Source organism: Puma concolor, chromosome E4, assembly GCF_028749965.1.
Source record: "Puma concolor isolate L17-30 chromosome E4, mPumCon1.1.hap2, whole genome shotgun sequence".
NCBI lineage: Eukaryota > Metazoa > Chordata > Mammalia > Carnivora > Felidae > Puma > Puma concolor.
In genome coordinates, this window is record NC_141683.1 from 65711039 (window position 1) to 65734081 (window position 23043).

The 23043-nt window shown below is 48.5% G+C and overlaps 1 protein-coding gene across 1 annotated transcript in view; it reads left to right on the forward strand.

Annotated features, from left to right (window-relative positions):
• The window catches only part of KIF26B (kinesin family member 26B), a 468318-nt gene that overhangs the window by 168901 nt on the left and 276374 nt on the right, over positions 1 to 23043 (forward strand). Inside the window, exon 3 of the mRNA XM_086693326.1 lies at positions 2511 to 3047. Coding sequence (XP_086549452.1) covers positions 2511 to 3047 — 537 coding nt within the window. The remainder of the gene's footprint in view (positions 1 to 2510; positions 3048 to 23043) is intronic.

Sequence of the window (23043 nt, forward strand, 5' to 3'; positions counted from 1 at the left end):
ACAAAACAAGAAGAAAAGGAGAAAGGAACCCCCAGAAGCAGGCTTATGCCATTTCTGGAGCATGGATGTGACCCCCCGCCTGAGCTGCAGATGTCAGACTTAAATCTAGATTCTATAGGGATCTAGAAGTGCGGACAGGACCGGACTTCTATCTGCCTCCTCACTGTGACGCCTCTTCCTGATGATTGGATTAACACAAACGTTCTAAATCAGCCATTCGTTTGAGGCTTCCTGAAACCAAATAGTTTGGCATCTTGAAAGCATGAGCTATATGGGTTGCGGGTTGCTTTTGAATGCCCGTCTCTGATTTCTTACGCTGTCTCTGGTTACGTAGTAGAACGTGGGGATAAATAAATGACCTTGAAACAACAAAGGGATAAAATACGGCCTGGTCATTAAAAAATCACATTTTCAAATGACATGTATTGATAAGGGAAAATGCTCATTTTGTAATGTTGTATGAAAAAGCAGGAACCTGTGTCTGGGCACAGATGGAGGCTCAAATAAATTTCTTTTGAATAAATGACTATTGCCTAGATGAGCGAGGTGAAAACTGCAAAAAACCCCATGAGTCCATCGGTGAATATGACTCTTCGGCTCTGAAAAGCACGACCTAGGGTTTGAGGCGTCTGGGTGTAGTCCAAGCTACTAACCTTTTTGGAGCTCAGTTTCCTTATCTGAACACCGAAGTGACAGCCTGCTCCAGAATGGTCCCTGAGGGGTCCTTTAGCCCACGGGGGGTCCCGCATGCTCGGAGTTGTGATCTGACTCTGGACAGAGCAGCTGTCACCGGGAAGGATGCCACCAGGCAGGTCTCATATGGCTCGTAGCACTTTGTCAACCGGACTCGATCAACCTTGACCTCTTATTATTTCCCATCATTTTAGGTGACTGTCTTGAGTTTCTGCCTCCTGAGCCACCCCTTGCTGCTGCCGTGTAAAGGGGCCTCTTGATTTATTAATCAGTTAATCAGCGCCTGCTGAGGAGCTATTCAGGGTAGTTAAACAGGGAAAACAAAACGCTATAGCACGTAATCAAGACAGATCGTAATTAAGAACATCTCTCCCACCGCCGATCTTTCTTCCTGCCCACCCAGGCGCCCCCCCCCCAACTGCCTCTTTTACCCACAGCTCATCAAGCCCCATTCAATCCTGAGGCCCCCCCCCCTTTCCCATGAAACCAGACAGTAAGTTTCAGAAGGGCAGACTTTTCTTCTAATGTCCTAGAGGAAAATGAGCCTCATCAATTATTTGCAGCAAATTTTGGATCTCAAAAGTTCAGTCAGGCCCCCAAAATGACATATGGCTCTGTCTGTATATACACGTACCATAGTCTCTTGTCCCGATTTCTCCACGGCCAGAGTCACGGAGCTGGAAGGATCTTACGGCAAGGATCGGCCATGGCCTCTGGTGACAGACGAGGGGCTCAGTGAGGCCAATTAGCTTGTCCAAAGTCACACGGCTAGTTAGTAGCAGAACTGGAATTAGAACTCAAATATTCTGGCAAACGGTTAACACCCCTCATGCTTATTTCTCTGCGAAATCCTGTTTTCCTATAAAAATGAACATAAAGTGAATGAAAGAAATCATCCTCATTAACTTCATTTTCTGATTTCTTTTAAACTTTTATTTGTTTTGAGAGAGAGAGAGAGCGTGTATGTGTGCCAGTAGGAGAGGGGCGGAGAGGGAGAGAGAGAGAATCCCAAGCAGGCTCTGTGCTGTCAGCACAGAGCTCAGTGTGGTGCTCGATCTCACGAACCGTGAGATCATGACCTGAGTGGCCATCAAGAGTCAGACACTCAACCGACTGAGCCACCCAGACACCCCCTGATTTGTTTTAGGCAAGGGTTTCCGAGCTAAAGAGTTTTGAATAGTAGTTTTAGATGATGCTTGTGGGGACAGGTGTCTTGGACTGCTTGTCATGGAGGTATTTTTCTTTGAATTGGTGAGGATATCAGACACGTGTATCCAGCTTGCCACGGAGCAGATGGTCAACGGGGAATCTGCAGGGGCTGCTGGGCTTCTGGTCCGGAATCTGTTCGGTTTGGTTTCCTTCCAATGGCACTAAGCACACAGCACTAATGAGGCCAAGACTTTCTTAGAATAGAATCTCCATCAATCACCAGCGTTCCATGGCCTGCGGGGGGCCAGGGGACCATGTGCATCAGTCGGGGCTGACGGCACTCACCCCTCACTCCCTGTAATTCTTCAGTGGACACGTGGAGAAGAATCTGGAATGTTCTTTGGCCATCCTGGTGAGGAGGATGCTTAGAAATCTTTTTGTTTTTAATTATTCCTAATGTCTCCACCATAATAATCTCCTATGTATCAAAGGTGTTTGTGCACTAGAGGCTTTTCTGCCAGCCCGGCTGCTCACGTCTGTTGGAGGTCTATCAGACAGTCAGACTCTGAATACATCTAGGGCTTAACTCCTAAGCCAGACATCTGAATTGCACGTACCAGCCTTGAGTTACAGGTTCTCCTGTTTTGTTTTGCTTGTGTGCTCTCCAGGACGCTGCTTTCTCGGCCGTGATTCACGACAAGCTCCAGGTCCCCAACACCATCCGGAAGGCATGGAATGACAAGGACAACCGCTGTGACATTTGTGCCACACACCTGAACCAGCTGAAGCAGGAGGCCATCCAGATGGTGGTGACCTTGGAACAGGCAGCTGGCAGTGAACATTACGATGGCTCGCCTGGCTCGCCCCCAGCCCTCTCCAACATGCCCACCCTGGTGGGGTCCCGGCACATGGGTGGGCTGCAGCAGCCCAGAGATTGGGCCTTTGTGCCTGCCTCCTACGCCTCCCCCAACTACACGGCTTTCGTCACCAACAAGCACAGCAGCAAACCCAACAGCCTCGGGGTCAGCAACGGGGCCGAGAAGAAGAGTGGGTCCCCAACCCACCAGGCCAAGGTCAGCCTTCAGATGGCCACCAGTCCCAGCAATGGGAACATCCTCAACTCAGTGGCCATTCAGGCTCACCAGTACCTGGATGGCACCTGGTCCCTGTCGAGAACCAACGGGGTCACCCTGTACCCGTATCAGGTAAGTAGCCTCTGGGCAAGTTAGAATAGGGTTGGTTGGAGTCCATGCAGAGAAGTGGGTTGCACTTCCTGTCTTTGCTCTTTTCCTTCTGGGGACTTCCCAACTCAGAGCCCAATGTTTCCATGTGGCCCCCCCACTGGCCATTGCTAAATAAAGATGAACCATATGAGGGGCCAGTGATCCATGGTAGCGCTCTGCTTCCAATGTCTGGACCCTCTAAAAAAGGTGTAGACTCCCTTCCTAACCCCTTCTGCCTTGTTGGACCATAACCCTTTTCTATCTGCAACTCACTTTAAATACGGTCGGGATTAGGTTACCAAGTGTCTTTCCGTTTTCTTATTTTCTCTTTTTTGGTTGTTTAAATTAGCACATACTCCCGAGTTTCCCTATAGAAATTAAGGAAGCAGGTCCTAAATCTGCCAAGGGATCTTAAAAAATTGTCTTAACTTTTCTTGGGTGAGTTTTCTGTTGGATGAGGGTTGGGCTTGCCATATGTGTTCTCTGTGTCCCCTGCATCAGTCATGTGGCAAGCAGCAGAAAGCATTGAAGTCCCTGTGGATTGGAGGGGTGGCCATGGTCACAGAGTGTATTAGTCAGGAGATCTCACTGGTGTAACAAATGACCCCAGGTTATTTCTTACTCGTGGCCCTGTTGTATCGGGTGTTTGGTGCCTGGCCTTCCACTCGTTTCCATGTCACCATCTTCCAGGGGCCTCAGAGTCTGACACTAGATCTTGTACAAGCAGCCAAGGAATGAGGGAAGAGAGAGATTGTGGAGAATCTCATGGGGGGACTTGAGGGACCCAGCCTGGAAGGGACATAGGTAACTTCGTCCACATTCCAGTGGCAAGAATCCAGGCTTTTGGCCTCACCTTCCCTCAGCAGAGGCAGGGAAAGCCAATCTGACCGTGTTCCCAGGGGAAAAAAAAGAAACAAGTTGAGAGAACACAGTATGGTTTTGTTACGTGGGGCAAAGGTACGGGGGAACATAAAATGCGTTAAATGTGGCTGATCAAATTCCTGGTGACTTTTCTAGAGTGGAAGAGGGAGTATAGATGGCTTGTCTTGATATCTTGAAGGAAAGTGGGGAGCCTGGATCCTTATCTTAAGAAGTTAGCATTCTTGGATCGCCAGACTGCCATTTACTGGGTGCTTTGTGGTTTGCAAAATAGGGGGGCGCACATCATTTTATTTAACCTCACAGTAGACCTGTGAGCGGGCAGGACGGATGTTAGATCTTCCTTTATAGACGGGGAACACAATGCATAGAGAAATCAAATGACCTGCGGCCACACAGTTGGGGACGGCGCCAGCACTGGCTTGCCACTTCTAACGTTCCCCCAGCTTTACCCCAGAGCAGTGTCCCATCAACATCTTTCCCAGATATGGCTCCTTTCCAGACCCGACATACCAAAGAAAATCACTCCTGTGTTGACCTGCAGGGACCTACCTGCCACTTTACTTTGGGGTGGAATTTTCTGGATTGTGAGTATGAAAATCTGATGCCGAGCCAGCGGCCCCCTGGATGGGGCTTTATCATCTAACGCTTGAACATAACCATGGAAGGCGGGAACAGAATAGCCTCTTTCCGCTGTTGAGTAACATACCTTTTCTGTTCGAGATTTTAAATATATTATGTTGAAAACTAATAAAAAAGTATTATGTTTCCTATAAAATAACATACAAAAAATACAAACAAGTATAAATAAGACTAAAAATCAACATCACCCAGAAATGGACTGACTATATAACTGTTGGGTATGTTTCCTTCCAGGATTTTATACAAGCCCAATTTATACAATTGTGATTATGTTTAATTCTGTGATCTGCTTTTCGCTTAATATTACTGGGTGCATTTTCCCATGCCATTATATATTTTTTTCTAGAATAGGATCCTTAATGGTAGCATAGTATGCCATTATATAAATATGATCCATTATCTGAGTGTGGCCTAATTTATATACCCAAGCACCAATTATTAGAGTTTCAGTTTTCGCTACTATAAATAAAATGCTCGGGTGCACATTCTTGTACTCAGGTCGTATTTTCAACACACCCTGAGTTGTGTGAGGCACGTACTCATGTTACACAGACGACTCATGTTACACCTTCCTGGGCCCCAGAGCACTTGTGACATATATCAGGTGCTAGTTAGAAGATTCAGCTGCTGCACAGCACTAATGAGCAAGGATGAGGGATTGGGCCTTGGTGCTTTCCTAGAAAATAGTCAAAGTGTTAGGAAAGTTTGTATGGGGTGGGTGGGCAGGGTAAAGATGCTGCTTGAAAGCAAGATTAAGGATTTTTGATGATTTTTTTTTTTTTTACTTGTGCCTGATTAGTGTTGCTCCTCCTCTTCTTCCGTGTCTGCTGAAAAAGAATGTCCTGCCCCATCACAGATGTTTATTAAGCTCTAACCAAGTGCTGGACACTGTGCTAGGTGTCGGTGGGGCTCCGGCGTTGGGCTAGAACCCCAGGTTCCGGTCCCGTGGTCTTTACGGGGTTGGGCGGGTGAACCACCCAGTGTCAGCCGGGGAGGTGAGTGCGGGGGTGAGAGAGCGCACAGGAGGGCTCACAGTCCAGCCCGTGGGCGAGGCCGATGCAAGGATGATTCACACAAGCCACCGACTTGAGAATTTCCTGGGTAAATTCGAATGCTTCTTTCCGACTCCAGAACAGGCTAATCCGTGCATTTCGGCCTAGTCGATAAAGGGATCAAAGGGAATCTGTCTGGGATAAAGAGATTTGGTGCCTGGCTGTGAATCGGTGCCCCCGTGTCATGACTGTGTCATCCTGATGCCCTGGGCTAGGCGATCGGCGTCTGGCCAGACTGAGTGTCTCCCATTACGGACATCTCCCTGCCATAAATATTCTGCAGCTCACAGGATAGCCAGCTCAGCAGACACGGCTGACTGTTCTGAAAGCTGACCTCGCTTTTCCTGCCCACCCACGCTCCTGCTTCCCTCCGCACAGAGCAGGTAGCCCTCTGGACCGGTGCCAGGGCTGTTCGCTGAGCAGAGAAGCATCTAGACTTTGTTGCTGCTGAAACCTGGAGCCTGCAGAAACGTGGGAGAAGAGGACGTTGTCCTTCTCCCATTTAAGTGCAGGGAGGATGACCAAGATGAGGACAGGCTTTCCAACACTGACAGGGTGAAACCTTCACATGGGTGATAGGAAGGTCCCTCACATTCCTCAAGCCCCCCGTTACCCACACCAAAGCGCAACAATCTCCAGTTGTCTTTCACAGAAAGACCTTCTGCTGTTGGCTTGTAGGCGATTAGCCCAATCTGTATACGTACATGGAAAACAGAAAGTACTCTAGAACCTTCTTTGGACCACATGGGTTTTGACTTTGAAAAGACACATCTGGGTTAGTTCCTTGTAGTCAACCACAGGTTAATTCCATCTTTTTTTTTTTTTTTTTTCTAAGTCGAATAATCCCTTGGAGTAAATCCATTTTATTTGTTTTGTCTTCTTTTTTAATGTTTACCATTTATTTTTGAGAGAGAGAGGGCGAGTGGGGGAGGGGCAGAGAGAGAGGGAGACACAGGATCGGAAGCAGGGTCCAGGCTCCAAGCTTTCAGCACAGAGCCCGATGCGGGGCTCGAACTCTCGTTACCATGAGGTCATGACCTGAGCGGAAGTCAGACGCTCACCCGACTGAGCCACCCAGGTGCCCCTGATTCCATCTTTTTGAAAGGCAGCTGCTTTTGCATGATTTCTAGTCATTATAGTAAACACCCGCAGGGAACACTGCACACACAGCACTCAGAATCAACAGAATGTTGTGATTCCAATCCAGAATCACAGAATCCAGTTCCCTAGAGTGGTTCACTGTCTTTTGCATCACGGTGGGAGAATTGGAGACCTTCCTACCTGGGTCAAGTCCATGGCGCCACCCGTTGGTGAACCTCAGTTGAGTAGCTTAACGTCTTAGTCCCTTTCCTCACCTATGGAATCCCGACCTTGTAAGGTTGTTGGACAACAGTCAAGAAAAATATGAAAACATTTTATAAGCTCTGGGGCAGGGATGCAATTATTAGGGATCTATTTGAATCCCCTCATTTGCCAGAAGAGAAGCCTGAGGCTGGGAGGTAGGAAGTATTTTGTGTTCACTCTTTCCTAAATCTTAGTTTGATCTCTCTTGCTAGATTACAAACCCGTTGAGAACCCGATGCCTTTCATTCTTATGTCGCTCACAGCAGCTAACCCGTGCAAAAGTGTCTGCTCCTTAGAGACAATGCCAATCTCAGGGAAACACTAAAGGTGTCTCTCATGTCTGGCCCTAGGTTCAGGAAAACATTCCAGGCCAAAGGACCTCTTGAGACCCCAGGAGTTTTGGTAGAAACCACCAGTTTATGGGCACCAAGCTTATGTTTAACCTGAAGTATCTTTAACCTGAAGTATCTTAACGATACTCAGTAGATCCTTGGACGCAACGCAAAGAATCTGGCTGGCATTTGATGTCACACTCAATACAGGGGCACTTGAAGGGATAGGAGAACTTTATTTCCTAGGACTTCAATAAAGTCAACATGTCAAGACAATGTAAGATGATGTTAGATTAATTCACGAATCATAAATCCATAATGGATCATTAACGTGATAGAGTATTGAGTGTGCATTCCTTGGGTTAAAGGAAAACGTCTCTGGTGTAAAAATTATCCTGCTTTCTCAAAAAGCATCCATTGGAATCCATGTCAGAGACCGTGGTAGACGGAACTATGGCTGAAGTCGGTGTGGGATTGTCTGTTTCCAGAAGACGACTGTGCCTAGTAAGTCACAGGTGTTATTGGAGTTTACATTTTAGGTTATGGGCAAGAGGACTGCGGTAGCTCCAGCAGCCTACGAGCGAGTCAAGGCTCGCTAAGCCACGAGGCTCGTGCGGTACCTAAACTTGCTCTTGAGAGGTCAGACAAACTTGGGAGGACGTGCTGCTGGTCCTTTTTACGGAGGATTTCCGAGCGCCTCTGCAAGAGGAAGGAAGGAAGATTCTGCTCGCTAGTGCGCCCATACTCAGAGCCTTTGCTTATGACTTACGATGGCTTTGTGGACACCAGAAGCACGTGTTCTAGGGTAGCCGAGCTCGAGGGACGGGGTGTGCATGTGCTCCTTCCTGCTGACAGGTGTTTGCAGCCCCTGGGGGAGCAGAAGACTCTCATTCATGTTCTTTACTCGGACAACTTGTCCCCTAACATATGTACAGTGCCCTTCTCGGGCCAGCCCCGGTGTCAGCTTCCTGCCCATTTGCTGCTGCTTCTGCTGAGCCAGGGCGATGGCATAATGTCACCATTTGACAAATGACAACATCAAAACCACTTATTTTTAACATGATGGGTTTTTGTTTCCCACCTATTTATAGATGATCAGAGGAGTATTATTTATCTTTATGCTTTTTGACAAACTGGGAACACAAGAAAAGGAAGTAGATTGTATATTCAGTCATGGGCAGAGCGTCTCTGGAGGATATGGTGCTCAGGGTGAAATTCCAGAAGGGTCGTCGTATCTTAGGGATGTGGGCAGGGCTGCGGTCTGAAGCAAACACCCCAACTTCAGCAGGAAATTTCAAAAATACTCTCTCCCTTGGTGTGTTAGGCTGAATAAGCCCCCTGCCCCAAAGATGTTCATATCCTAATGCCTGGAAAAGGAAGCCTGTGGGTATGTTTCCTTACACAGTAAAAGGGGCTTGGCAGATATGATTAAGTTGAGGATTCGGGGGGAGATCACCCCGGATTATCTGGATGGGTCCAGCATAATCACAGAGGCCCTTATAAGAAGGAGACAGGAAGGACCGTCAGAGCCAGAGGCGATGTAGGGACAGAAGCAGAGGTCAGAGAGGAGAGAAGGGCTTTGGAGGTAGAGGAAGGGGCCGCAAGCCACAAGCAAAGCCAGCTTCTAAAAGCTGGCAAAGGCGAGGAATCCTCTGCTAGAGCTTCCAGAAAGAGCCAGCCCTGCAGACCCATTCCAGACGTCCGACCTCCAGAACATTAGCGAACAGAAAATGGAGCATAAATCTGTGTTACTCTAAGCTGCTCAATTTGGGGTAATTTGCTTCAGCAGCAACTGGAAACTAATGTACCCGGGAAACATTTGGTAGCTGAAAAGTGTGGCGGGAGCAGTGAGGTGAGGTCTTTGGACGAGGAGCCGCTCGAGAACGACCAGACATTACCCTGCGGATCAGACAGTATGTCAGCAAGTCCGCTGATTTTCTGAGGGTGCCTTCCCCAGGATGAGAGGTCACTCCTCCTGCAGGGTTGGCCTCTAGTGGTCTCGGATTTCCCCCTTGTTGTAGCTTGCTGATAACCAGCACACCACGGTGACTCTGCATTGGCCACTGTAATTACCACCATGGAAGTCTCGAGAGAGAATCCCAAGCAGACTCCACGTCGTCAGCACAGTGCCGACGTGGGGCTCAAACTCACAAACCGTGAGGTCATGCCGTGGCTGAAACCGAGAGTCAGACGCTCAGCCGACTGAGCCACCCAGGCGCCCTGGTATCCTCTTTACGTTTCGTGGGAAGATAGCCGTTGGAGATTTCGGAACAGGGGAACGAAAAAGTTTCCTTGCTCTACGGCAGGAATTGTTTGAAAATTTTTTTAAATGTATATTATTTATTTTTGAGAGAGATGGAGCTTGTGTGAGTGGGGGAGGGTTAGAGAGAAAAGGAGACACAGAAATTCGAAGCAGGCCCTGGACTCCGAGCTGTCAGCACAGAGCCCGATGTGGGGCTCACACCCACAAACCGTGAGATCGTGACCTGAGCAAGTGTGACGCTTAACCTGCTGAGCCACCCAGGTGCCCCTCAGCAGCAGGAATTTTTAACCACCCGCTAGAATCATTTGAGAGCTTTAAGGAACTACCACTGCCTGAGCCACACCCCACACCGAGTGTATCAGAAAATCTGGGGGTGGGACCCAGGCCTGGGTTTGAACTGCCAGGGTCAAGAACCACAGCTTTAAAGAAGAGTTTACCTGGCAACGGTGTAAAGTCTAGGGAAGAGAACAAAGGTGACAGATGACAGATTGCAGACAGATAGTATATTTGTTTCTAAAGCCACCATAACAAATTAGCACAAACTAGGTGGCTTCGATCAACAAAAACGTATTCGCTCACAGCTCGGGAGGCTAGGAGTCCCAGATCATGGTGGGGCCGTGCTCCCTCTGAAGACTCTAGAGGAGAATCCTTCCTTGTCTCTTCCAGCGTCCTACTGGCCACAGGGCCTTGCGGCTGCTTCACAACAGTCCCAACCTCTGCCTTCCGCGGACGCCTCCTCCGGGGTCTCTCTCCGTCCTCTCCTTGTATTGTAAGGACACCAGTCACTGGATTAAGGGTCCACCCTAATCCAGGAAGACCTCATCTCCATCCTTCACCAACTACGTCTACAAAGACCCAATTCCAAATCATGTCACAGGGCCCGAGCTGCGAGTGCATTCAGGGGCGCCGCCATTCAGCCCACTACAGACAGGTGACAGGTGGAAAGATGGGCGAAGGGTGAAGGCAGGGCTGGGGGCGTGGGGAGCCTTTCCGGTTGAGCCACTTCGGAAACAGGAGCAGGGGCACAAGTTTACGGTGGCCAGCGGTGAAGGAGTCCTGTTCTCGTCCTTTGGAGAGAGAGAACGGGGAGGGGGAAGGGCACAAAGGGTAAAGCAGAGAGAGGCAGGGAGGCATCGTACCCACAGACACCCTTACACAGACGCAGGGGGACAAAATGAAGCAGCTGCTCAGACAGACAGGGTCGAGTGACCAACTTACAGACGTGGGCTTTTTGTGGAGTAACAGCTTCCTCTTCTGAGCTTATAAAATACCTTCAGCGTCCGTTTGCGCTGCCCAGCCACAGGGGCAAATGTAAAGAGCACTTTGGGGAACGTTACCCTGGGGGGAGGGGAGACCTCACCTGGCCGGTGCTGGGGGGCGAGAGGTCCCTTCCTTTTCTGCTGACCAAACTGGTGGCTGGGGTTAACGTGGTGGGATGGTCCGTATATATATATATATATTTTTTTTAATGTTTGCGAGAGAAAAAGAGACAGAGAGCAAGTGGGGGAGGGGCAGAGAGAGAGGGAGACACAGAATCCGAAGCAGGCTCCAGGCTCCGAGCTGGCAGCCCAGAGCCTGACACGGGGCTCGAACTCACGAACCACAGATCATGACCTGGGCCGAAGTTGGACACTTAACCAACTGAGCCACCCAGGTGCCCTGTTTTTCTCTTTTTCTTCAGCAATATTTCTAGGCCCCAGAGGGAGGTGGTGGGCATGGGGCGATTGTGTCCCAGGCTTGGGGACAGGCTTTCCTCTTCCTCCAGCTCTCAGGGCTGGGCTGGGGTGCAGGGCAGAGCTTAGGATCACCACATGAGGGAAGAAGGTGAAATCATGGTCAGCGAGAAGATTCCCTAGGTGTAGGCTCTTTTTCACAGTTCTCTTTTGTTTTAAATAGCCTCCCACATCCTCTCTCATCGGAGCCATTCTACCAGCCCTGGTGTCCTGAGGCAAGATGTTTGCTTTCTTTGTGGAGTCAAGAGAAAGAGCCAGAATACCCACCGACCATAGTGACCTGGTCCAGGGGGAGCAACACACACTGATCTATCTTTCTTTCTTCCTTCCTTCCTTCCTTCCTTCCTTCCTTCCTTCCTTCCTTCCTTCCTTCCTTCCTTCCTCTCTCTCTCTCTTTCTTTCTCTTTCTTTCTTTCTTTCTTTCTTTCTTTCTTTCTTTCTTTCTTTCTTTCTCTCTCTCTCTCTCTCTCTCTCTCTCTCTCTTTCTTTCTTTTAATGACAAAGTAAACAGATTTGGGGGGAAAGTTTGAGGCTGATACTTATCAGTGCTTTTATCCAAGTCTCGAACAATGAGGGACTCGATGCTGGGCCACGCTAGATTTGCTGCTCAGGCACCATCAATAAAAGCCCGGCGTCCTTGCTTACTGTGTGGGGTGACCTCTGGCACGGCTTCCTGGCTGTCACGTGCCTGTGTTTTCTCCTCTGCAAAGCGGAAAGTCGCAGAGCCGCTGTGGGGACCGTGTGAGACGATGTACGTTGAGTGCTTAGCACAGTGTCAGACACATGGTGACCCCAGAGTTCAGTGACCTGAGCGTGAGCGCCATGTTCCTTCAGCAGCTTGGGTTCCTGGGACTCAAGACCGACTGGAACCAGGGCCCGCTCTTCTATAAGAAGCAGTGGTAAATGAAAACACAAGGCCCAAACCATAAAGTGAGTATCACGCACATGGAATCGGTGGGACTCACCAGCTCGGGAAACGTCAGCCACCTCTACGCGTGACCAAGCAGCAGCTTCCCATTTGTGTACTGCAGCTGAGGTGAGATTCTAAGCAGAATGATCTCATCCCAGCATTAGGGGATAAATTGGTAAAACACCGAAAGGCCCATGGACCAATGTTCTTCGTATTTGAAGACCTTTATAAGGGAGGAGGGGAGGCGATATATAGGCTCATATCATTTAACATTTTACAGAATGACAGAGAGCTAGCATTTAGACCAACCCAAAAGAGTAAATCCTCCTTATTTTGGAGTTAATTTGAAATATCGAGTGATCCAGGCCTCGATCGAGATTCTTACTGAACACTTTTTTTTAATGTTTATTTATTTATTTATTTATTTATTTGAGAGAGAGAAAGAGAGAGCGATAAAGCATGAGCAGAGGAGGGGCAGAGAGAGAGGGAGACAGAATCTGAAGCAGGCTCCAGGCTCTGAGCCATCAGCACAGAGCCTGATGCGGGGCTCGAACTCACGAACCGCGAGATCATGGCTTCAGCCGAAGTCGGACACCTAACCGACTGAGCCCCCCCAGGCGCCCCTGAATAAACACTTTGAAACAGAGGGCCCAGGTCTTTCATCCTTGCTATTTGTATACCCACAGTGGCATACCATTATAACACACATGCTTTCTTATTATTTACTTATCTATTTATAAAATACAAATCTTTCTTTTACAATTACTGTAGACTCTGCAGTCTTCAATAAATCGGAGCATTGAAGGCTCCCCCTCACCCGCCCCACCCCAGGCACACACCTAATTACTTTCAAGTTGAGATTTGACTGTGCTAACTGTCTTGAGCGTGACAAATTAGCGTGCCTCTATCTTATAGAGGTATTTGTGAGGATTAGGTAATGAGTCACATATTTCATATGCCCAAGTCGTTCCCGCGGAGTAACTGAGGTGCTGCGGAAGCATACTAGCGACCAGTTTCAGGACTCTGGAGACCAGTTAGCGCCTTCCTGCTGCCCCGGTGGCCTCAAAGGGTTGGCGTGTCTTTTCAGCAGCACGTCTGAGGCCTGGGAATGACTGGGACACCAAGGAGAAAAGGGCACCACATGAAGAGCACACACAACAGCAGCCACGTCTCTATTCGAGGCTGTGGCCAGGAGTTTTCTAATTACAGGCCTAATCTGGAACCAGTCTGACAGTTTCCGTCACCTTCGTGAGGCTGGCTTCCCTCGGGCCCGGTGGATTAGGCTGTGAAGGGCAGTATCCGTGGGAAGATCGAACCCATTGGCCTGTTCATGACACGCTCCCTTTTTGTTAAAGCACACAGACCTCAGGGCGCCTGGGTGGCTCTGTCGGTTAAGCTTCCGACTTCAGCTCAGGTCACAATCTCATCGCTTAGGAGTTCGAGCCCCCACACGGGGCTCTGTGCTGTCCGTGCAGAGCCCGCTTCGGATCCTCTGTCTGTCTCTCTCTGCACCTCCCCTGTGCTCTCACTCCCTCACAAAACAAAACAAAACAAAACAAAACAAAACAAAACAAAAAGACCCACAACCCCCCCCCCAGAAAAAAACCCCACAAAACCACAGACCTCAGAGATGCCCGTGAAAGCAGGATGGGAAGGTTTGCCCCTGTGAATTACAGATGACAGATCAAGGCCCGGAAACGTCAAGTGACCTGCCCAGGGTCACACAGCTGGGAAATGCTGGAGCAGGGATTCAAACACCGTTTCCCTCACGCTTGCCCCTGCCCCTCACCACGCTGCTGGGGAGGGGGGGCCATTTCCTCAGATTGCTCAGACACGCAGCCTTCCTGGGGAGGGACGCCTGTGGCACTCACGCTGCTTTTGAGCAGTTCTGTGTCGCTGGGATTTCCAAGTTGGGTCTCGTGTTGTATTGCTCAGCACGATCATAGAGAAACAAAGGCCATGTTACCTCTTCTCACTGGGCGGTGGGGACAAAGCTTGAGAAAGTTGGGCCGATAACTGCCCCCCCACCCCAAAACCCCAAACCAAAAAGGCCGTGTAAACAATACTGCCATCTAGTGAGACTTACCTAAGAGGTAGACACGACTAATATTTCAAATCTGATCATAAATTACAGTAATTCCCTATGATTAATGAAAGAAAACCGGGCCATTTCCTTGTCAATAATATCTTTACAAAAAAAATTTTTTTAACATTTATTTATTTTTGAGAGACAGAGCAGGAGCAGGGGAGGGGCAGAGAGAGAGAGGGAGACACAGAATCCAAAGCAGGCTCCAGGCTCTGAGCTGTTAGCACAGAGCCCGATGCGGGGCTGGAACTCATGAACCATGAGATCATGACCTGAGCCGTAGTCGGATGCTTAACTGACTGAGCCACCCAGGCGCCCCAATAATGTGGCCTTAATTTAACAGGGTAACATATAACTGTGTTTAAACTCAGCATCCTAACACATATCCTTTCGAAAGGACCTTGTTGCCCGAACAGATTTTCAATGACAACAGAACTCCGTTCTGTCCTCGTGGAAGGGGCGCCCAGATTTGTGTGCAAACTGTGACTCACCTGCTCAGTTACCTGAGTAGTGTCGTGACCACACAGAAGGTCAACATCCATCCATAGCATCCGTCTCCTTAACGTTGTTTTGAGGATTAACTTTGTTCATCCTGAAATATATTTTTGAGTTCTGAACACTGGATTTAAATGAAATTTTACACACACACACACACACACACACACACACACACACACGCACGAGTTGCAGAATGAGATTCCATACTGAGAGATCCTCCAGAACCCAACACACAGGGACTACTTGTAGAGTGTGGTTCTCCACCTTCCCGCACAACACCCTGAAAGGTGACGTATCTACCCCGGAACGTGCTGTCACCCCTGAGCAATGGTTGTGGAATCGGTGAATCCTGAGGCTGAGGCATCCCTTACGTGTATTGCAGGTTTTGTTGGAAACTGCCTTGTTTTGTTTTCCTGTAAGGAGAGACAATCCTTTCTTACTCGAATAGCCTTTTTGATAGAATGCAGGTGCTTTGGGGGATTGACCGCTACTATTGGGGGAGGTGGCCCGCTCCCCCCAAACACAGCTCAGAAAACCCGCACAGTCATAGTTGAGGAGTCCGGCCGTTTAGAAGCAGCGGCCGTTGGGGCGCCTGGGTGGCTCCATCAGTTAGGCAAGGGTTCGACTTCAGCTCAGGTCGTGATCTCATGGTTTGTGGGTTCGAGCCCCGCATCGGGCTCTGTGCTGATGGCTTGGAGCCTGGAGCCTGCTTCGGATTCTGTGTCTCCCTGTCTGTCTCTGACCCTCCCCCGCTCATGCCTCTGTCTCCCTGTCTCAAAAATAAATAAATGTTAAACAAATTTAAAAAGCAACAGCCACTTCGTTGAGTCCGTTAGGAGGTGAGAGGGACAGGGAGCAGAGAAATGAAAGTTCTTGTCCACAGTAAGGAGGAGAAAAGGTGGATGGTGGTGGCTGATGCTTTCTGGAAAAAAGGAGTGGGGTGTGCTGTCCTCCAGGGAGTGTGGTCTAGAAGCTCCTCTGTTCTCGAGCGAGGCAGCGGACGCCCTGGAAATGGCATTGGCTTTGGGAAGACCGTGGAGAGAAGTAACCCTCTTAATTCCACGTCCACTTCTACGACTTAGGTGGTGAGCCGGGCGGTTTCTCCACCCACAGTGGGGGGAATCCTGAGGGCCCCTTCTGCCCTCTGCTTCGTCAGCCTGTGAGCAGACACCCCGAGCTTTTCCTGTACCCCCTCCCTTATGGCCTGCTCATCTTAATCTGGTTTTGTCTCCAGCGCACGTCTCTCGACTTGGGGAGCCATGTGTGAATTTCGTCAGCTTGGTTTCGTTGTAATAAAAATAATAATTATCGCTACCGCTTGCCGGGGCACAGCGCTTAGTGCTTTGTGCGTATTCGTTCCCTGGAGCTTCGTAACGGTCCTGTGAGGTCAGCACATCACACAATGGTAGAGAAACGGAGGTGCGAGTTCATGGAAATAGACACCACCTGCACAGAGGAGTCCCCCCTTTCTGGAATTTAAAAAAGTCAGTGAGTGTTTTACTGAGCATTTACTCAGTTATGTGTTAGAATTAAGTTTAGTAGATGGCATTTCTACAGGTTCACAATGTAAGCTTTATGGTCACAGTAAACAACAAGGAAGTTCTGGCTTCTCTGACTGCAAATATTCAGCAAGTCTGAGCCTTAATGATTTCTCATATTCACTTACATTGTTCATAGTCTTCACTTCCCTCACCTCACGCACTCACACGTTTTCTCTTTGTCTTCCTTTTTTATTTTACTTTTTTACGTTTATTTATTTTGGGAGAGAGAGAGATTGGGAACACATGCACACGAGCTGGAGAGAGGCACAGAGAGAGAATCCCAAGCAGGCTCTACGCGGTCAGCAGCACAGACTCAGGGCTCAAACTCACAAACCACGAGATCGTGACCTGAGCCGAAATCAAGAGTCAGATGTTTAGCCTACTGAGCCACCCAGATGCTCCACTTCCTTTTTTCTTGTAGATTATGCAGTCACCTCTAGAGAGTTCTAACACCTAATTATTTATCTTGTAAATCATTCATACCTCTGCCCCGCCCCCATCCTACCCCTCTATCTTTTTTTTTAATCAGAATTTATTTGCATCTCTGAGAATGGGTGGGCACAGGAAATAAAAGGACTTGCAATGAAAATCCGTCCTCGACTCCATCCGTTGTTAGCAGTTTATGCAAAAGATTTGGCAGGAAAGGCAGTGGGAACGGAAGTAGAGCAATTAACGCGAAAGTCACTTATTGAAACGTTGCAAACCTTCGACCTCTTTTAAATGCCTGCTAACTTCCAACGATATAACAGGCAAAGTGGAAAACAAACCAGTGCAGCATTTGGGGGTTAATTGGTGTAAATGTATTAATTACAGTAACTAGTCGTTAAATGTTTAATAAGGTAGATGCGTTGCTAGCATAATGCCTATCTAAAAATCATCCACTGAATGCACTTCGGTCGTAAGCACACTCAGCCTATTAGGAGCCAGCACTTAAACTCTCTGGGACACTTGTGCCTCGGAGCACCGCGAATTATACACACCTGCCAGGCAGTGTGAGGAAGGCGATCCGGGGGGAGAGCGTTAAAGAAGGCAGGAGGAGGGGCAGATCCGTGAAGGCCCGGGGATGTCGCGGAGTGAGGTGCCGGGAGCCGGTGAGGACGCAGAGGGTGATGTGAAGCATGGCGAGCGGGCAGAGCGTGGGTTTCATCCCTCGGTGGTGGTAGACGGGAGAAACCCTATGCAGACGGGACTCGGGTGGCTAGCAGGGGCCATGCTGCTGGTCTGGTGGGGCAGAGGGCTTGGGTGAGGGGTGACAGATTCCGCAGATACTTAGACTAAGGCCCGAGGCCGCCTTGAGAATGAATGGGTGGATTGGGGACAAGGAATAGGATGGTTGGGGCTGACCCCTGGTCTGTGTCGGGAGACCACCGCGTGGGTGGTCAGCTGATGGGCCCTCCGGTTCAGAGACATCTGTGGTCGTGAGTCTGGGGGTGGGAGACGAGGCTGCCTTGTGTGTCGGAGGCAGAGACCAATGAAGCCGCACAAGGAAGAGAAGCAGGACACCGGTACACAACTGGTTCCTCTGGAACCTGGGTCTTCGGGCTCTCGCGCAGTGTCCTCTCCACCGGACCGTTCTGTCTTGTCAGAACCTAGACCTGGAAAGCAGCGTCACTGTTACGACCACACTGAATCAGTTCACCTGTTTACCCATCCACTCAGCCACTCAGTGGATGTTTTCTGAGCCAGACGCCAGGCTAAGGATGAAAACAAAGCACTGTGCTTGACGTAGGGTCTTGCCTCTTGTCAGTGTCCTGGTGTAGAAAGTCAGTGAGGAATGATGGGCTGTTCTGATCATCTCCCCTTTACTTGCGTGTGTGTGTGTGTGTGTGTGTGTGTGTGTGTGTGTGTGTTGGGACAGGGAGGGCATCCAGTGGTGTTCTTGAAGGAATGGCACAGAGTGATTCCCGTGGTGGTGGTGGTGGTGGGCAGGAACTCTGATCCGGATAACCCAGCCTCCTGGGCGGTGGGCTCAGGGGGGGGCTCTTGCTGCCCGGCTGGGTTTGGCAGCCATGGAGGAGAACCGGACTCTGCCCACGCACAATGCAGAAAAATCTCGCCCCCTCCCCCCGCCCTGTCCATAAACCTTGCAGGGATCATCGGGATCCCACTGACCCGGCTTCCGGCCCCGTATTAGCATTGTTTCCTCCTTTAAACAAGCGCCTTTTTAAAGCCATCCATTGATGGGGCGCCTGGGTGGCGCAGTCGGTTAAGCGTCCGACTTCAGCCAGGTCACGATCTCGCGGTCCGTGAGTTCGAGCCCCGCGTCAGGCTCTGGGCTGATGGCTCGGAGCCTGGAGCCTGTTTCCGAGTCTGTGTCTCCCTCTCTCTCTCTGTCCCTCCCCCGTTCATGCTCTGTCTCTCTCTGTCCCAAAAATAAATAAACGTTGAAAAAAAAAATTTTAAAGCCATCCATTGATAACGTCAACGATGAATGACCTCATTAGCTTAACCTACAACAAACGGCACCCTCTGATTCTGGGGGGAGAAAAGCAGTTCAGTTGAGGAATATCCCAAGCCAGGGTTTTCATTCATTCGGTGTTCTGAGACGCCCACAATATCTCAGGTGTCAGGGGCTGGGAAGAGAGGATGAGTAGAGCTTAGTTTGTCCCTTCTGGGATCTTCCGGAGCATGGCTGTGTGATGTGGGTCCACCTGGGGCCAGCGCCTGGGCACGAGCCAGACGCCGGGCTGTGGGAACACGGGGTGGAAGCCAGATAGGCCTTCCCTCCGGGTGTCTGGAAAAGTGCATTTTAATATTGGTTCCTTACAGAGCGACGAGTTCAATGGACTGTTTGTACGAGTCGTCGTCCAGAAATAAATAGCAAGTATTGTGTTATGGGTTGAAGTAGAGGCTGTGTTATCGAGTCTAACTCTTGATTCCGCCGTTAAAAGTATCTCCCTGCTTCCTTTGTGTGCGTGATATTAGCAGGCTGCCCTGCCACCTGCCCAGAGTGTAGCCGGGCATTGGTTTGGACCCTTGCAGGGTGGGCGGAATGGGAAGGCGTCAGAGACTCTGTCCAAGTCTAGTTACCTCCCTCATCCTCTTGGATTCCACCTCTGGCTATTCCTCCCAGGAAATGTTAAGGGTTCTGGGCTGCAGTTGCCAACTTTGGCATAGTAGGTACTAATATTTTTGAGGCCAGAGGAGGCCATTTTGAAACCTTGGGTTAAAAGGTCCTGTGGTCCCACGGATCCCCTTGAGACACTGAACAGCAGGTCTGTTTCCTCTCGTCCTGGCGATTCTTTGGTGCCCACCTCTGTGAGCCTGGAGGTGTTTCCAGGAGCATTTTGTGACTGAGGTGTTCTGGCTCATAAACTTCTCATAAAGTTTGGTGAGAATTAATCTTACGGGAGAAAGGTCCATGTTATGACCCTTTTAGTGGTTTTTTTGTGCATGGTAGTATTAAACAACCACTTTCTAAGAAGATTTGCACAGTAACTTTCGTTCTGGATCAATACTTTTTTTAATGTTTTATTTTACTTCTGAGAGAGAGAGAGAGAGAGAGAGAGAGAATGTGTGTGTGTGTGGGGGGGAGGGGCAGAGAGAGAGGAGGACAGAAGACCCCAGGCAGGCAGGAGCCACAAACCATGAGATCACGACCTGAGCCAAAACCGAGTCGGATTCTTAACACACTGAGCCGCCCAGGTGCCCCCAGAATCACGTACTTTAAATGACTGAGGACAAGATGGCTGCTTAAATGCCTGGTCAGAGGCATACTGCAGTCTTGATTTGCCCAGATTTGCTCTTTTTTCTTTCTCTTTCCGTGCACTTAGGACGCTGTTAGCATTTGTTGCCATGCTCAACAATTGCCAAGACAGCGGCCATGTTGCTTAACCTGGCCCAGTGCATCTTCGCCATGATGGACCCCGTTCCTCCCACATGTGTCTCCTGCCTTCCCCAGAGAGACGTGGTTCTCAGTCGTCACAGAAACGTGGCCCTCACGTGTACTTCACGAGGGAAAGGGTTACCCGTTCTCCTTCCATACCCCCTCTTCATGGAAATGAATCTGACCTTCATCTCCAGTTTGTTTAGAATTCTATTTCTACTGGGAATGTTGCCCTGAGTCTGTATATTCCAGAAGGGAAGATATCCGATCGATGGCTTCGATTGAACCTGAGTGAACCTTGAATGAACCTTGAGCCTGTCTGCGGAAAAGCCACTGTGGGGTTTGAAGTATGCTCACCTGTATGCCTGTCTCTTGTGAGGGGACTCTGCAGCAGTGACTGGAGAGACAAGTGGCCCTGGGGACTGGGAGAGCCGCCCTGTAGATCAGGCTCGTAGTCAGTAAGAAAGCTTACTCCGAGGGATATCATATTTCCTCTTGGAAGGAGGAAGGAAGTTCCATTTCCTTTTATCTAGTGCTTAAGAATTCAAGAGTTCACACTGTGTCCACTCTCAGAAAAGCTCATCTTCGTGAACACATGTTCACATGAGCACATGACTCTTCTGGTGGAACTGGATTGAGTTATTATTTATCTATCTTTATTACTAGAATCGGCTGACAAGGAGCTATAGCTCGTATTCTATCCACATTAAAAATGAAATTACATTTCAAGCTCATTGTACATAACCATGTTTATCCTTTGGAAGGAGTCTTCTAGTCTCCTGAGTATTCAAAGCAGTAAATTGTGTTTTGGAAGGAGGCTTAAGTTACTTAGAATGTTTAAATTTTTGAAAAATTTTCATCTTTTATCAGTTTTTAAATCAAAGTTGCACACACACACATCAGTTAACGAGTTAAATCATTTGGCAAGACTTGATGTGAAAGATACCATTCTGCTGGGAATGCAGTGGGTGTTTCCTGCTTTCCAGAGTTCATTAACATTTATCTCCACATCGTGCCATTCTTCTGTTGCTGCTACTTGATTTATTTAGTTTTAGATCACCTATTACAGCAATTCTCAAAGTGTACTCCATGGACCATCTGAGTCTCCAAGACCCTTCCACTGGGTCCATGAGATCAAAACTATTTAAAAATTTTGTTTGATGCTTATTTATTTTTGAGAGAGAGACAGAGCGTGAGTGGGGGAGGGGCAGAGAGAGAGGGAGACACAGAATCTGAAGCAGGCTTCAGGCTCTGAGCTGTCAGCACAGAGCCCGATGCGGGGCTCGAACCCACAAACTGTGAGATCATGACCTGAGCCGAAGTCGAACGCTTAACTGACTGAACCACTCAAGTGCCCCTCAAAACTATTTTTATACAATAGTCAGACATCATCTGCCTTTCTTACTGTATTGACATTCGCCCTGATGGGTGAAACTTCTGGCATGTTTGCTGAATTGAGACAGTGGCACCAAACTATACTAGTCATTATATTCTCCATCATCACCTATTCAGAAATTTTTTTTTTAATTTTCTTAATGTTTATTTATTTTTGAGACAGAGAGAGACAGAGCATGAATGGGGGAGGGTCAGAGAGAGGGAGACACAGAATCTGAAACAGGCTCCAGGCTCTGAGCGGTCAGCACAGAGCCCGACGCGGGGCTCGAACTCACGGAGTGTGAGATCGTGACCTGAGCCGAAGTCGGCCGCTTAACCGACTGAGCCACCCAGGCGCCCCCAGAAATTTTTAAAAGTACATTTCCACTTAAGAATGTCCTTGGTGAAGCAATAGAAGTTTTTGGAAAACTTGATTCTGCCACCATGAGCCTGAAAGCTTCCCAATGCTTAAGGACTTTTTTTTCTTATTGACATTTAACTGACACTCAGTGTTACATTAGTTGCAAGTGTACAACTTAGTGACCCTCAATGTTCGGTATTCCTGTATGTGAAGTGTACCTGCCATCTGTCACCATACAATGTCACAATACCATTGACCGTATTCCTGTGCTGTTTCTTCCATGTCGTGACCTTTTCATTCCATAACTGGAAGCCTGTCCCTCTCCCCTCCCCCCTTCACCCACTGTGCCCGTCTCTGCCCCAGTAATCGTCAATTTGTTCTCTGTATTTATGGGTCTGTTTCTGCTTTTGTCTGTTTGGTTTTTAGATTCTACATATAAGTGAAATCATATGATACTTGCCTTTCTGTATCCGACTTACTTCACTTAGCATAATCCCCCCCAGGTCCATCCATGTTGTTGCAAATGCAAGATCTCATTCTTCTTTATGGTTGAGTAGTATTCCAGTGTGTGTGTGTGTGTGTGTGTGTGTGTGTGTGTGTGTGTGTGCGCGTGCGCGTGCATGCCACATCTTCTTTAGGCATTCATCTATCCATGACTTAAAGACTTCCTGATAGAATTAATGGTGATGTCAACAAACGTGATTTTTTTTTTGCCATTGTGTAATGGAATATATCAAAACATCTGGAAGATATGTATGACTCAGGAGACCAGTATTTTCCAATGACCTAGGCACTGTTAGAAAATTTTATAACCTAGTATCCATTCAACGTGCATGGTCGCCTAAAGGATTTTATGATAACAGGATACTAAACATTTATTAATGTAGTTTCCGATTGCTTATTTCAATGAACCTTTAAGAAACTACCACTTGTCAAGTTTTAGTATAGTATCAAAGAAGAACGTCCACAATGATCTGAAAAGGCTATTGAAATAGTGCTCCATTTACCAACAACATATCTGTCCGAGGATAGATTTTTCTCCATATATTCAGTGGAAACAATACAAGTCACGTAACTAAAACAACATATGCCAGGCATTAAAAGGATTTGTGAAAATGTAAAACAATGTCAATCTTT